Source organism: Halichoerus grypus, chromosome 10 (genome assembly GCF_964656455.1).
Source record: "Halichoerus grypus chromosome 10, mHalGry1.hap1.1, whole genome shotgun sequence".
Classification (NCBI taxonomy): domain Eukaryota; kingdom Metazoa; phylum Chordata; class Mammalia; order Carnivora; family Phocidae; genus Halichoerus; species Halichoerus grypus.
Window position 1 is genome coordinate 28975355 of NC_135721.1, and position 17303 is coordinate 28992657.

The 17303-nt window shown below is 39.2% G+C and overlaps 1 protein-coding gene across 7 annotated transcripts in view; it reads right to left on the reverse strand.

Annotated features, from left to right (window-relative positions):
- The window catches only part of FEZ2 (fasciculation and elongation protein zeta 2), a 41122-nt gene that overhangs the window by 11542 nt on the left and 12277 nt on the right, over window positions 1-17303 (reverse strand). For all 7 annotated transcript variants that reach the window (XR_004926381.2, XR_013441643.1, XR_004926383.2 and 4 more), the window contains exons 4-5: window positions 16906-17047; window positions 15679-15947 (exon numbers count right to left, since the gene is read on the reverse strand). Coding sequence is in view for 4 of the 7 variants with exons in the window: in XM_078056180.1 (XP_077912306.1) it covers window positions 15679-15947; window positions 16906-17047 (411 nt within the window). In the remaining 3 variants the exon portion in view is untranslated. The remainder of the gene's footprint in view (window positions 1-15678; window positions 15948-16905; window positions 17048-17303) is intronic.

Genomic DNA, 17303 nt, shown 5'->3' on the forward strand with positions numbered 1-17303 from the left:
ACTGAGGAAGGGCCCAGGACACGTCAGCCAGCTTTACTGCACCGACCCCCTGAGTGTCACTTGCGTGTTCAATGGCCTCTCGGCCATCTGCACCTGAATATTGCTAAAACTCATCATATCCAAACCTGAACTCATCTTCCTCTCTCCCACCAGAAATAAAAGTTTTGTTTCTTTTTTAATCCTATTCCTCTTGAGCACTCTCTACCTTTCTCATGCATGTATCCACTCTTTCAAAAAACAGGAGCCAGATATCACAGGTCTTAGCCACTCCGAGCGAGCACACCAGCCAAGCCCCTCCTCCCCTGATGCCCTGACATTCCAGCAGAAGCGGGGCCAAGAGTCAAACAAGTAATGCCCCAGCTGATAGCTGCAACACAGCAATAAAAATCGGGACGCCTATTTTGTATCGGGAGGTCAGAGAAAAGCTCTCTGAGGAGGTGACATCTGAGCTGCAACACGAAGTAAACACCCTCCCCGATGAGCTACAAAGGACCATGGACAAGAGAGATCCCCTCAGAGAGCAAAACCAAAAGCAGCCACACCGGCCAACCCAGGAGTTCCGTCCGCGGCCAGTGCGCAGGGGTCCTGTTGGCCTCCCCGGCGGTGGTGAAACAGGAGCTGCCGAGCAGTCCCACTCTCCCCTCCTTCCCATAAGCAGTTTTTACTGCGGCGGAGCAAGGATGTTCTTGCTCCACCCTGGTGGGCGGATGTGCTAACATGGCAGGCTTAACCTTGGCATCATAGAGGCTACATCCAGAGCGGACGGGAAAAGCAGGTAACCCCCCAAAGATGCCGGGCTGGAGGCTCCACGCGGTTGCTGTTAACAAGACCTGTGCATCTCCCTTTGGGGAGGGGGCACATGTGTTCTACCTATGCTTGCCCAAGTCAGGAATCAGTGACTGGACCCTTCATCCTCTCTTCCCTGCTGCCCAACCAAGAGATTCCACCTCTTTCATATCTCTGAAATTCAACCATTTTCCCGGCCCTACTGTAACTTCGTGGCTCATTTCTTACCTGAATGAGTGCCTCTGAGTCAATGTCTCTCTAGTTGCCCCCTTCCAATTAGTTCTCCTTGAAACACTGAATTTATCCTCCCAAAAGACAAATCTGCCCAGGTAATGATCCACTTAAAACCTCTTTTTTGGTTTCCTACAGCCTTTACATAACGACCAAACGCCTTAGCATGGCATACAAAGCTACCCACTTCCCAGCTTCTACTCTGCTACTTCCTCACCCTCTCCTTGAGTGACTTTCTCTCTCGCCTTCAGCTTGTCTCTCAACTTCTAGCCATAGTGCACCACCTACAGGGCCCCAGATGCGCCTGTCACCTCCAGATGGCTGCCCCCACCATGCCCTCTGCTTGGTAGGCCTGTCCCTTCTTCTTCTTGTCCTCCAGATTCAACTCAGCCTTCCCAGACCCCTAAACCAAACTAGGGGCAATAGCAACTTATCCACACCTCCATCACGAGACGGAGCCAGGCACAGAACACACCAAGCACATGGGAGCTGCTTTGAATACAGCAATCATCACTGTGCACCTAGTTTTCTCGACCTCGACAGTACTGCCATGTGCAGTCAGACGGCTGTTTGTTGTGGGGGCAGGCCCGTGCCGTGTGGTGTGCTGAACGGCATCACTGGCCTCTCCTGGGAATGCCGCTAGCCCTGCCCAACACCTCATCCACTTGTGACAAGGACAAATGTGTTTGGACATTGCCTAAAATCGTACGGGGGTGCAAAACTGGCCTGGCTGAGAATCACTGCATAAAGTACACTGCATGGTTTGTCAGCTGGACCCCCACGTAGCACACCCCGCACGCTGGGATTTACTCTGCATCCTTAATACTCATGCCTGACACGTAATTAGAGATCAACATATGTCTATCTCATAATAGTAAAAAAAAAAAAAAAAAGATAATCCAGATTTTTTTTAAAGTGGGGATGAGGCACAATATCTAAAGAAAAACAGCAGAGAAAGAAAAAAGAAAGTTTGGGTTAAAATTTTTTTAGGGAGAGAGAGCTGGGGCGGGGAGTAGGGGGAGCAAAGTAAGAGGGAAAGAGAGAATCTCAAGCAGGTTCCACACCCAGCACAGAGCATGACAAGAGGCTCGATCTCGCAACCCTGAGATCATGACCTAAGCCAAAATCAAGAGTAGGACACTTAACCAACTGAGCCACCCAGGTGCCCCAGTTTGGGTTAATTTTTTAATAAATTTAAGTTCTCACAATCGTTAAGGGAAGAAATAATGTCAGACACTTCTTTCGTGTGCCAACAAAGCACAAACCCATCCTCAGCACGCAGGAGGCATTCGATGGATAGTCGCTGGCTGAAATTAGAAAATTCTGTAGCAATTATTACCCATACCAGTGAAATACTTTCAGATTTGGCGATGGAACTAGGAATCACACCTTAGTCAGAAGTATTTGGAATCAGAAAATTTTCCAAGAGTCAACTGGGATAGAAAAATACTGAAATAGAAAGCAGGGCTCCGAGCTCTCTCCCAGCCTTGCCACCAACGTCTGACTAGGGAGCAGTCACTAAACCCACACATGCCTGTTTCCACACCAGTGAAACAGGGGATGAAGTGATATCATTTGTAAAGGTCTCTTATTAGTAAAGCGTATGAATCTATGAACTATCTCAACCGAGATTATCCATGGTTTCTTTAAGAAGGCAAATCAAAACACACACACACACACACACCAGTATGGGACTGCGAGGTCACATACGGTTATAATGTAAGTGCTCTAGAAGGACAAAACTGCACAGCCAAATGACACATTCAGAGTTATCTACCCCAATGGCATTTATAGATGTCTGCTAAGCCACAGTTTAACACTTATAAGACCAGAGCCCAAGAGTGTTAGCACCTGGGGTAACCATATTGAGAAGAGACAAATTTTTTCTCTGACTTGTTTAGGAAAGAAATTTTTTTTTTAAAGAGCTAAAAAGCAAAAATAATCTGAAGGTGAACAGAAGACAGATGACATGACAAGATATAAAGTTATTTGTCAAAGAAGTCAATGATGAAGTTCTGAAAAAGACCGCTGAAGAACCCGGTCTAGGAAGTCAGTGTGAAATTAATAAAGTAAGATAAATAATCTTGTTGACAATGTTTGTAAAACAATGGAGTGACTAAGAAATACAAAACCTCTAGGATAACAAAAGAGTAGCACGCAGAAGATCAATGAACTAGAAGGATCAAGGAAAGGAAAGACCAGGCAGGACAAGGAAGAAATAGGAAAAGAGCTCCAAGAGCACACAATAGGTGGTTTCACAACGCCCCTATAAATTCCATAAAACAATACCCCTTTTGGAAGGCAAAATGAACTTTAAAAAGATAAAACCTCAGAGACAGATTAAATTTACTTTTCAGTAAACGTCAGCCCATTTAGAAACACTACATTTATGACCTTGAGAGCAGACATGGTGTGATTAGGTGCTTCTGGTACTGAACTGGGCCAGAGGGAAGATTTTGTCTATGCTTAAATTCTATTCGGGGGGCAGAGGGAGGAGGAAGAGAAGAAGAGAAGCATTTCTTTGTTGAACATTTCTCACGGTAAAAATACTACAGACCTGTCAAAGCACTTTCAGAAGTCTCGCGGTTAGGAATGCTCGATGAAATAAAGGATATTAAGGATTTCTTACTTTAATTTAGCTTAATTAAAATAAACAACTGCAATATTAAGTACGTCAGAAAACCTAATCCTGCCTCCATTTAATTTACCATTTCTAAATTTGAAGGATCCAAATGTTCAAATGCAAAGTGAAGAGCTAGTAAAGATTCTGGGGGTCTAAAATTATTTTGTAATCTATCCGTCTGTTTTCCACCGTATCTTTACAAAGGAGTTAATAGCTCTGTAAAATGCCCTTCTCAGAATGGAATTTTTGATATGAGCCCATTTATAAGCAGGAAAATGATTAAGCATTACAGTATTTACTTTATTGTTTCCCCCACTGCTGACAAAGTGCCAAAGTAACAGTGAGGATGGGGGAAGAAGTTTAGTCAATCCGGGGCTCCAGTCGCATGATTTACAATGAGAATACTCACAGCTACCTCAGGACCATTTCCTTCCCTGGCGTGAGTAGGTATTTAAGTCTCAAAATCAGCCATTCTCTAGAATCTTTTCCCATACAAAACCAGGAGCAAAGTATAAACAAGATACAGGAGATTAAAAACAAAAATTAGAAAAATCTGAAAGAAGAGGGAAAGGAGCCAAGATCTCCAAGGCCACAGACAAAACACCTGCACAGCTTACCAGGAGAAACGCAGAGCCAAGGGTCCCTTGCACACACCTCTGTGGTACATCCTCGTGCCAGTGTGTACAGGTTCTGTGAGCTAAGGCCTCTGCTGAGCTTCTGTCTACCCATTTATGAAATGGCAGGAATATTAATAAAATCTGTAGGGTTGCTGCGAGGATGAAATGAAGTAGTCCATGGGAATCACTTAGCAAAGCGTTCAGCAAATACTGATATCCAAAAATATTCAAAACATTTCTCTAGAAAGGCTAGAAAAACATTTGGGGGGACATAGCTCCCAAAAAGAAGTAACCACATCTTTCTACTTTTCTCCAGAACAAGTAATGAGTAGTTTTAGTTCTCATATAAATAAAACAAAAACTGAGAAATAATACACTCCTGACTACAGATAGTCTCTAGCCTAAGGAGCTGAAGACAACATGAAGAAAAGAAACTACTGTCCGTGACTACATACACAACTCAGCCAAAAAGCTTAAACTGAAAACAAGTTAACACTTGCAGCTAATTCAAGGTCTTTCTGAACAAGAGAAAGAAAAGAGCTAGTAAACACAAACACTGTGTAAAGTGAAAAGCAACAAGAATCAGATACAGCGATGTGATCTGTTAATTCTTTTCTGGAGTCCTAAACATATCAAATCATTCTCTGCACAGAACATTCACCAGCTTAACTAATTTCACAGAAAGAAGGATCCAGCACAGGGAAGGCCAAACTAACCAGGAGGCCAGGAAATTCAGACTATTCCTGCTACCAGACTTTTCTCTTAGCCTTATCTGAGACCCACGGGCACAGATCTTTAACAAGCCAGGAAATCTTTTAAAAATCCCAAATTCAAAGCTCAGTGTCAGAAAAAAGGTTAGGAAAAGCAATTAAGAAATGCTTTTCATCTATTTCTGACTCGTATCCTAATTTATGCTTTGACTCCATAAATATTCTTTACACTCAAGAGATTCAAAAGAAAGTGAAATTCAAACATAATTATGGTTCCTCATAAATCACATCATTTGCAATAGTTTGAATGACATGATTTTCAAATACTGACTTATAGAACAGTACTTTTAATTTTTAAATTCTTAAAATAATCGAAACACAAAATACAAGAAAAACAGAATTGAAAGCAATAAATGTAAAAAAATTACAAAGCAAAAATACTCAAATAAGTATTACCTAAGATGTAAAATTTGAGTCTGTTTGACACTTCTTCAAATCAAATACTTTTAATGTGAATTATAAAGCAGTTATAAATGCAAATTCTACTGAAAAATAGTTTCTGCAGAAAAAAATAACCAGATCCAAGTATGAATTATACCAAAGTAGATAAATATTTGAATATGTCTTGAATATTAAACTATTTTGGAATTTTGCTCTCAGAACAGGAAGATGTGGTATGAAGATTTTCAAGGTTAGGAGTTAAATGGAATATTATCAATTTAATTTTTTTTGTATTTGAACATTTTTTAAAATCTTTATGTAATTTAATATTAATGTAATTAAATTAGTGTTGGCAAACATTTTCAAAGCTATTAAAATTAGAGTAAAATAATTAACCCTGGTAATTTTATGAATTATTTCCTGATACTTATGAATACTCTCAGTATATAATAAGAATACAATTTCCTGGCATATTGTGGCTTTTATGTGAATTTGTGTTATATTAACAAACAATTAACAAACCTCTCCAAAGCATAAAGAGTCAAGAACAGACTCCTGATTTTTAACTATTGGGTCATGAAAGCTCACTATTACCAGTCTGTTACCAAAAGACAATTGCAGAAAACAAACAGTAGATAATGGTAAACAAAAACTGGCGGTGACATATATTTCTCTAGGCAATACTATCTTTCATAAAATAAAACTGTTCTACGTCTAAACTAATTCATAATTCATAGGTGTGAATTATTAAAATAAATATTACACATCCAAGTTTCTCTCTGCCCTACAATGACCTTCCATTCTATGGCCCTAACACTAATTTTTAGGAATGCCCATTACAATAAAGAAAAATATGAAGGATTGTAAGAGACCACTATAAAAAATTATATGCCAACACACTGGAAAATCTAGAAGAGATGGATACATTCCTAGAAACATACTATCTTCCAAAACTGAATCATGAAGAAACAGAAAATCTGAACAGACTGATTACTAGCAACAAAACTGAATCGGTAATCAAAAATTCTAAACAGGGGCGCCTGGGTGGCTCAGTGGTTAAGCATCTGCCTTCGGCTCAGGTCATGATCCCAAGGTCCTGGGATCGAGCCCCGCATCAGGCTCCCTGCTCCGTGGGAAGCCTGCTTCTCCCTCTCCCACTCCCCCTGCTTGTGTTCCCTCTCTTGCTGTCTCTCTGTCAAATAAATAAAAATTAAAAAAAAAAAAATCTAAACAAACAAAAGTCCATGACCAAATGGATTTACAGGCGAATTGTGCCAAATATTAAGAGTTGATACCTATTCTCTCCAAATAATTCCAAAAACTGGAAGAGGAAGGAAAGCTTCCAAATTCATACTATGAGGCCAGCATTATTACTCCAAAACCAAAACCAGACAAAGATATTACAAAAAAACTACAGGCAATATCCCTAATGAGTATATCTACAAAAATTCTCAACACAATATTAGCAGACCGAATTCAACAATACACTAAAAGAATCATTCACCTCAATTAAGTGGGATTTATTCCTCGGATGCAAGGATGGTTCAATATCCACAAATCAATCAATGTGATATATCACATTAACAAAATGAAAGATAAAAACCATATGATCATCTCAATAGATGCAGGAAAAAGCATTTGACAAAACTCAACATCTGTTCATGATAAGAACTCTCAATAAAGTGGGTTTAGAAGGAATATACCTCAAGATAATAAAGGCCATATATGACAAACTGACAGCTAACACAACACTCAATGAGGAAAAGCTTTTAGGAACATGACAAGGTCCTCTCTCCCACTTTTATTCAACACAGTACTGGAAATCCTCACCACAGCAATCAGACAAGAAATAAAAGGCGTCCACATAGATAAGAAAAAAGTTAAACTGTCACTATTTGCAGATGACATGTTACTAAAAATAGAAAACTCTAAAGACTCTACAGAATACTAGAACTAATAAATGAGTGCAGTAACATTGCAGGATACAAAATTAATATACAGAAACCTGTTGTGTTTCTATACACTAATAACAAAGTAGTAAACTTAACCAAGGAGGTAAAAGACCTGTACTCTGAGAACTTTTATAAAACCCTGATGAAAGAAATTGAAGACAACACAAATGGAAAGATATACCATGCTCATGGACTGGAAGAACAAATATTGCTAAAATGTCCATACTACCCAAAGCAATCTACAGACTCAACACAATTCCTATCAAAATACCAATAGTATTTTTCTTAGAACTAGAACAAGTAATCCTAAAATTTGTATGGAATCACAAAAGACCCGAATAGTCAAAGCAATCTTGAGAAAGAAGAAAAAAGCTGGAGGTATCACAATCCCAGATTTCAAGATATACTACAAAACTGTAGCAATAAAATAGTATGGTACCGGCACAAAAATAGTCATACAGATCAACAGAACAGGATAGAAAGCCCAGAAATAAACCTAAGCTTATACAGTGAATTAATCTACAACAAAAGAGATAAGAATATACAATGGGGAAAGAGACAAGAATATACAAAAAATATACAATATACAGTCTCTTCAATAAATGGTGCTGAAAAAACTGGACAGCTACATGCAAAAGAATGAAACTAGACCACTTTCTGATACCATATACAAAAATAAATTCAAAATGGATTAAAGACCTAAATGTGAGGGGCGCCTGGGTGGCTCAGTTGGTTAAGCATCTGCCTTCGGCTCAGGTCATGATCTCAGCGTCCTGTGATCGAGCCCCACATCGGGCTCCCTGCTCAGCGGGAAGCCTGCTTCTCCCTCTCCCTCTCCCCACCCCCTGCTCATGCTCTATCTCTCTCTCTCAAATAAATAAATAAAATCTTAAAAAAAGAAAGACCTAAATGTGAGACCGGAAACCATAAAATTCCTTAAAGAAAACAAAGGCAGTAATCTCTTGGACATCAGCCTTAGCAACATTTTTCTATATATGTGGCCTTGGGCAAGGGAAACAAAAGCAAAAATAAACTACTGGGACTACACACACACACACACACACACACAACTTCTGCACAACAAAAGAAGCCATCAACAAAACAAAAAGGCAACCCACTGAATGGAAGAAGATATTTGCAAATGATATATCTGATAAGGGGTTAATATGAAAAATATATAAGTTATACAACTCAACACCAAAATAACAAATAATCCAAGTAAAAATGGGCAGAGGACCTGAAGAAACATTTTTCCAAAGAAGACACATAAAAGGCCAACAGAAATATGAAAAGATGTTCAACATCACTAACCATCAGGGAAATAACAAATCAAAACCCCAATGAGATATCATCTCTTACTTGTCAGAGTGGCTAGTATCAAAAAACCAAGAAGTAACAAGTGTTGGTGAGGATGTGGAGAAAAGGGAATCCTCATGTACTGTTAGTGGGAATGTAAATTGAACCACTGTGGAAAACAACATGAAGACTCCTCAAAAAATGAAAAATAGAAATACCATATGGTCCACTACTGGATATTTACCCAAGGAAAACAAAAACACCAATTCAAAAAGATATATTCACTGCCTGTATTTACTGCACCATTATTTACAATAGTCAAAATACGCCCATCGATAGATAAATGGATAAAGAAAATGTGGTGGAATATTACTCAGCCATAAAAAAGAATGAATTCTTCCCATTTGCAACAACATGAATGGGCCTAGAGGGTATTATGCTAAGTGAATAAGGATTTCACTTATGTGTGGAATCTAAAAAATAAATGAACAAATAAACAAACACCAGAAACAGACCCATAAATATAGAGAACAAGCTGGTGGTTGCCGGAGGAAGGGAGGTACAAATGGGTGAAGGTGAATGGGAGGCACAGGCTTCCAGTTATGGAATAAGTCACTGGATGAAAGGTGCAGCATGTTACCGTAATAGCGTTGTATGGTGATGGTAGCTACACCTGTGGTGAGTATAGTATAACGTAGAGTTGCCAAATCACTATGCTATACACCTGAAACTAATGTAACATTGTGTGTCAACTATAAGGAAAAAAAAGAGAGAAAACAGAGAAATGCTATCAAATATAGCCAACAAATTACTGTTGAAAATGTATTAATATTTATTCACATATATAGGCAGACTTTATCCTCTTGAGTACCACTACTTAGAAAAAGTGGTGGAGGGGGATCAGCTCCTTTTCTACTTCTCCTCTACCTTCTTTAAACTACTTTTTATTACTGTCTATAAATACAGTGTACCCAGAGGACTGCCAACATTTTTAAGTTTTTCATTTGGCCCCAAATCTAGAGACAACTGGTCTACCTGCTGGCTGTCTTCACTTAGCTACTGGGAATCTGACACACAGAGCACAAAGGTCTATTGCTAGGCAGAGTGCCTTAGGCAAGTGGCCTGGAGATGGACTGGCCAAGGTATCACCACCTATAGGCATAATTCAGGCTGCTGGATGGGGCCCTGAAGAAAAGAACAATTCAATACACTCTTAGATAAAACAAGGCTACATTTTATAATAAATTTTAGTCACAATATAGTGATCTTTTTATACAAATTCACTTTAAATGGAGTTTGAATCTTTTTTTTTTCTTCAAATTTTTTTAATTTTATTAAATTTTAGTCTAAATCAGGGGTTGGAAAACTTTTCCTATAAAGGGCCAGAGAGTTAATATTTTAGATTGCAGTCCACACAGTTTGTCACAATTATTCAATTCTGTCCTTGTAACACCAAAGCAGCCATAGACCATATGGAAATAAATGGACATGGCTATGTTCCAATAAAACTTTATTTATAAAATAGGCAGAGGGCCAATTTGGCCCTCAGGCAGTAGTTTGCCTTGTCAATCCTCAGTCTAAATCATCTTAACAAATGTGAAATTTGAAAATTCCAAATTAAAAAGAAGGGAAGAAAAAAACTAGGTCCATCTTATTTTAAACAAAAGCTCCAAATTCAAGTAGTTGTGTCAAAACAGATCCTTCTAAGCTAGGAGCTGGAACAAACTGGAATAACTTCAGAACAATCTAATCATTAGAGCTATCTAAATGAAAATAAATTTCTCTTAAAGTCAGCTTTGGTGAAGATTAAATGAAAAACTATTACTGGGGCATTTTTGCATGTAAAAGAGAAAATAGATTTGACTATTCGTCGTAATATGAGCTAAGTGAGTCATAAATACAGAGCAGTGCATCTGTGAAAGAAATATATAAGAAAGAGTATCAGCCGGGGCACCTGGGTGGCTCAGTCTTTAAGCGTCTGCCTTCGGCTCAGGTCATGATCTCAGGGTCCTGGGATCGAGCCCCGCCTCGGGCTCCCTGCTTGGCGGGAAGCCTGCTTCTCCCTCTCCCACTCCCCCTGCTTGTGTTCCCTCTCTCTGTCAAATAAATAAATAAAATCTTAAAAAAAAAAAAAAAAAAAGAAAGAGTATCAGCCAAGGCCTAGCTGTCCCCATCATTAGGCAGTTATCTCCCCAACCCCCAAAAGCAACAGGGCAATACAATTCTTTTTAAAACAGAGTTACTGATTCCTAATACCCCAAAAGTTTCAAAATTAACTTCTTCAGGTTAGACTGAGGCAACTATTCATTATTGCTGGTGTTAAGTCCCACACATGAGAACTCTCTCTTGAAAGCTCCAAGTGATTACGGCAAAGAGAAAAGACACTACAGATTCCTATCTTCTCAACCCTAGACTTAGAAAACACAACCTTACATGCGACTTTTAATTTGAAAACATTACTGGATCCTAAAGGAAGAAGTATGTCCATTTCATCCATATACTGAGGTATGATGCCAAGCAAGTAAACACTCATGTCTTTACAACTTCAGATAATTCTAGGTGACAACCACTGCTAAATTAAAACACACCTGGTATACTCTGACTTGTTCTTGTACTCATGTGAACTGCCACTGAAGTCCAACGGTCTGTGACTCTATACAACATAAATAGAAGACTGGCAACAACAACAAAAATCCCTGATAGAACAACAATTCAAATAGGACAAACCAAATCCTTTGGGATTCTATCTCCTTTATAGTGAAGTTTCAATTCAACAAACAGGCATTAAGTGATGTGTAAAAAAAACAAAAATTAGGTGAGATGCTAAACAACAAAACAATGTGAATGAGCTTTTGGGAAGGTTGCACTCCTTCCCAGGTGAGATTTAATCCAATGATGACAGAGTACGATACTATGAGATTAGAAGTATGTGTACCCTCATAAATAAATACAAAAAACATCTAAAATGTGACTTAATAGGCAACTCACAAAAGAATATAGAAGTCAACAGATCAAACCATTATTTGCCTTTCAGGTCAGTATATATCAAAAGGTTAACAATACCCACTGTTGGTTGGAGGTGTGGGGAAATGGTCGCTCACTTATGCAATTACTGGGTTTCATTTCTGTAGAACCACATGAAAAGATGGTTGTTTAAAACCCTCCAAAACTGCATATCCTCTGACTTAGAAATTGCACTGATTTCAGTGAATGAGTAGACTGTTCAACTAACCAAAAGAAAAATATATAAGAAATAAATTCAACTTTAGGAAAACGGTAACTTTAGTTTGATAAATTTCAGAGAGAAATAACTAGTAGGCAGTTGGATATATAACTAGCATTTACTCAGGATATATACTAGTCTTCCATACATTATTTCATTTAATCCTCCCAAAACTCAAAGGGAGATGTACCCAGAGGCAGGCGCAGGACTCAAATACAGCTCTTAACCCAAAATTCTTAATCAATAGGCTCCTCGGTCTCCAAAGGCCTGGCACCTGACAGAAAGACCCTAGGTAGAAATACAGATTTGCAAGTTTATTTCTTTCACACATTTATTAGTAGAAATTTGTTAGTACCTAATGTTACACCTAAGGATATAAAGATAAAGTGACATTTCCTATCCTTAGAGACCCATGACAGACAGACATGAAAACAAAAAACTACAATACAGTGTGACAGTGCCAACAGAAATAGTCAAGAGGAATAATACTAACCCCAAAAGAAGGAGAGAGTAGTCAGTTCTGCATTGGAAGAAGAATCATCGAGGAAGGTTCTAAAAAAGGAAGACAATGCCTGTCCAGGATTTCAAAGGTCAAATTAAAAAATGAAAAAAATCTCCCAAGTGCACTGGGAAAAATAGGAACAGAGGGCCACCCCAGAAAAGGGAGTGGCATATATAAAAGCACGAAGGCCCAGAACAGCATGGTCAGTTCAAAAAAATGCACGCAGATCCCCACAGTGATTAACAGACAGTACCCGCCAGCCATTCCAAACTCCACTCCCACCCCTCTTTCTCCTGATGCTGCACAACAGGACAGAAGAGATAAAAAGTTTTCTGCTCTCTTGAGTCTCATTTCCCAAAGACAAGATCTACTCCTCTAACCTCCCCTCCAGAGAACTGGAAAAAGACAGGACAGACTACCTTGCTCATCAGAAGGAGCAGTGACATAGTGACCACTCTATCAAAAACAGCTCCCCAACAGCATGGCTATCAACCGCCTTACCCAGGCTTTTATTGTCTTGGTGGCATTTATTACTATCAAAAATGACACTGTCCAGTCATTCTTTCTTTGTTTATTGCCTGTCTCCCTCATTATAATATAAACCCCAAGAGGCCCTGGGCCTTGTCTGCTTTATTTGCCACTGTATCTTCAACAGTGCCCGGCACAAGAAGACACACCCCGCAAGTATCTGCGGAATGAATGTGTATTGCTTTATCTTAGCCAACATGTAGCAGATTTTAAAAATTAAAACAAATCAAGGTAACATTTCACTTGTATAAGATACTCAATACTTTCTTTAATATTTAATAGTATTTCCATGCCCCCCAAAACCATCTAATGCTCTAAATAGCATCCCTAAGCCCCCAATTCTTTTTTTCACTACAGAAAATGTTTGAAACAAAAAGTCTCCAAAATTAACACCTAAAGAGTTTAACTCTGTTCTATTCCCACCCAGGTATTTCTTTAGTGTCTTTGGACCAAAGAGAAGAGCTAGCAAATATGGATAAAGTGTTACACCAACTACAAATGGATGTTTTGTTTCGATGAAACATGTTTAAGGAAAAATGGAAGGAAGCTATTCCATGCTTAAGGAAAGAAAACCAAGTCCTGCTAGTAAAACAAAAATATCCAAGGTAAAAAGAAAAAAGTGACTAATGTTATTAGAAAACAGATAAAGCATGATCTCTGTAAGAAGGTCACCAATTTTTAGACATTTGTATCACTGATGATAGCTAACTCAGAGAGACAGGACTTGCCCAAACCGCATGTTACATAAAATGTCTAACAAGGTATTATCTTTTGCAAGCTGTTTATCCAATTGGCCGTTTCCCTTTAGGGTTCTTTTGAGCCACCTACCACCCTTTTCAGAATCACAGATTTCAGACTCCTTGTGTCACAGATGGGATGGTCCTTTTCCAGCTTATAGAGGGAACAAGTACCACATGCTTAGCGATGCCATTAGTAACCTGAGTAAAGGTTTTGTTACTAATAGTAGATCAGGACTCAAGAAGCAACTTCACAGGTCCATATACTGTGAAAAAATTGACCATGAATCTATTTCAAGACTCATAAAGGTTTGAGTAAGATCTAAATGTTGCCTTGCCAAATCCATTTCTCAATATAAATGCCATGTACCATTTCACCACAAATCCACTCTAACACTTTTTATATGGGAGTTACAAAAAGGAGGCTTTATACCCCTCTCGGGATAAATTTATTTCCCTCAGCCAAGTGTTAACACTAATAAATGGAGGGTTTACATGTAATTCTTAAAAGCGGACAGATAGAAATTACCAACCATGCTATGACTTTTTAACTAGGCATTTTGTTTAATCACCCTTGAATAACAGGGCAATTTAAAGGGTGCAATTTTTAAAAAAAATACAACATACAAATTTTGCTCCAGAAATTTAAAGCAAACTTTCTAGCACTGTATATTCAAACAAATGTTTTTGGATGTTTGGGGTTTTTTTTTTTTTGCTTTTCCAGAGTAGTCACTAGAAGCGACTAATTAACACCTCTTCAATCAATACTGCCATTTCTCAAAAATATTTTGTACCACATATCTGAGAACTTTCTCAAAATCAGTTTATGAACTATGTCCTTTCAACAAACAAACGGACTTTATACTAAGAAAATGTCCATTTACTCACAGGCCAAAGCAGACAATGTATAGGCTAAATGGGGAGATTCTTTTTGTTTGTATCAACTGCTCATTGGTGACCCAGCAACCTAGAACTGCATTCTCTTCCCTGGGTTCCAGCAGAGTCTGGTTAATAAGAACCATTTCTCTGATAAGTATTCCTTAGAAAAAATAAATTGAGACTTAATCAAAGACAGAACTTACATTATTACAAACCATAATAGCTAGTTTGTGGTAATTTGTATTACCATGTTATCAAAATCATGAATGAAAAAGGGACATTCCTTTTAGAAAAATGGATCCCTTTGCCCAACGATTATACTCCAAAAAAATAAAATCAACATTTCTTCACATACAAACAAAATGAAGGTGGCAATATAGAAGGTCTCAACTGATCAAAGAAAAATGAAATGGCTCTAAAACCCATAAATAAATACATCTCGTATAATTAGTTAATGTTTATGATGGAGTTTAATCACACGAAATAGGGCCACTTAAGAAAAATGAAAAGGTAGAAAACAAGAAATCTCATATGAAGAGTCAAAGATTCACATATTCTAAACTTTTTTTCACCAGTTAGAAATATTCTAATCTGCCAAATACAAGGGCAAATGGCTGATATCACATAACGGCCTCGAACGCCTTCATATTCCAACTTGGTTGATAAATCAGGAGGAAGGTGATTACAAATCAGTCTGTGACTGTAGGCTCAGCACAGTTCGGCTACCTTTAAATGCACCCCCTTTTAATTTTTTATTATACAAGAGAAGCAAAAACAAGAAAATAATACCATTCGTAAGCCCACCAACCAAACATAAACAACCACTATTAACACTTTGCTGTATTGAAACCGTCACCTTTAAGATACCCTCCTTCTTTATTCCCCGGCCTTCCTTCCACTGACTTCCCTCCTAAACATCTCAGTATCGAATTACTTGGAAAACCATTATATGCTCACCAAGAAAACACCTTTCTGCAAGAGCTGAGCACAGGGCTCTCCTTGAGCAGAGCCCCATGTGTGCTCCCGGGAGAAGCACGAGAAGCCCGGCCGCACACGCAGGCGCTGGGAGCTGGGGCCTGCCGCTGGCCTGGGGCCCTGGGACCACCACGGGAGCGGCTCCAGGCACTCCAGGACTCCCGCAAACACCACTTACTGTGCCGGGCATGTGACTTCTCTCATTCTTCCCATTCTGAGAGCTGCCGTTCTTGAGTTTCTTTTTCTTCTTGGCTGTTTCTTTGTGCTCTTTCTGTTTGTTTTGCACTTCAATGAGAACAGAAATAAAGCTATTTTTCACTTCCTTTTCAAACTCCAGTTCGTCTCGCAGGGCCAACTGCTGCACCAGCTCTTCAGAGAATTCCTTGATGGCGGTCTCAATTTCTTCCAGTAGCTCATTTAATTCAGAGACTGAGAGCCTTTTTACTCCTGTGACCAAAAGCAAAGCACAGCAGATACTAAGATGAAAAGTGTTTCAAGAGAGTGGTGTTTTACGCCAAAAGAGCGAAGATCATATTCTAAACAATTAAACTGTGGGAGATCTTCTTGTAATCCTAAAACTTCTGGTGGGCAGGTCTGAGCAGAGGTAGGTGGGCAACTTACTTCTCAAAAGGCTGAGGAGTGTAACAACATTCTTTACTTGTCTAACTCAATCATCCCACGAACAGCACTCCAGTCAAGACAGAAAAAAGCTCGTACAAGGAAAAGAACAAACACAAAAGCCAAGGGAGAGTACAGAAACTACCTGCTGACAAGAAACTGCACGCAATTTAGCAGGGTTCTAGCACACTTCAGAAGATAGAAGTTGAATTGAAAAAATTAAATACATACTTGATCACATGTGCCCCGATGTGTGAATTTTTTTTGAAGACTGGGAAGATGAAAGGAAAGACTATTCCCTGAAACCTGCTTTCAGTGTTTTCTCAGCACTTCTCACGTGAGTGAGGCTAGGACATCACTGAAGCCCTCCCCCAGTATGAGTGGTGTCTTACAAAATGACAAGATTAGGGCAGAGACACACACAGAGCGAAGGCCATGTGACGACAGAGAAGCCCCCCAGCTACAAGCTAAGGAGAGAGGCCCCAGAGGAAACCAAACCTGCCCACACCTTGATCTTGAACTTCTAGCCTCCAGACCCCTGAGACAATAAATTCCTGTTGTTTAAGCCCTGGACATGTGGGACTTTGTTAGAGCAGCCCAAGCCATCTAATACAGGATTCAAAGGTGAAAGTGACAAAGTCCCTGAGCAATGATAAAAACACGCCCGAGCATTGTTGGAGGGCTGAAGAAGGGTGTGTATCACAGCCTATGAGAGTCAGAGCTTTCTGGAGATGGTCTGAGATACACAGGAAGTATGAAGAGCATGGATTTAAGGAGCGTGTCTTACTCTCTTCATAACGGCTTGTGCTGGACCTCTGAAGAGTCTGGATTTCCTGGGACAGCATTGACAGCCGATCTGACTGGGTGGGCGTTTCATCATCTTCTGGGTCTGGAGATTCCTGCATCATTTCTTCAATTTCTTCGATAACCTTCCAAAATGTACATACCACTGTTACTCAGAGGCACTTGGGAAAACAATCTATCTGCACACGGTGCTCCCCTGAAGCAACCAGAGTAGAAAGGCACTAAATTCTCCACTAACCAGCGGTGTGCAGGAGGAGCTGGTGTTCCGAATAATCAAAATTTTGCTTGCAAGAGCGAACATGGTTTATTAAAAAAAAAAAAATTTACAATATGCTAAGCACAAAATTAAACAGAGTATGATTTAATGTCCATCATGATTCA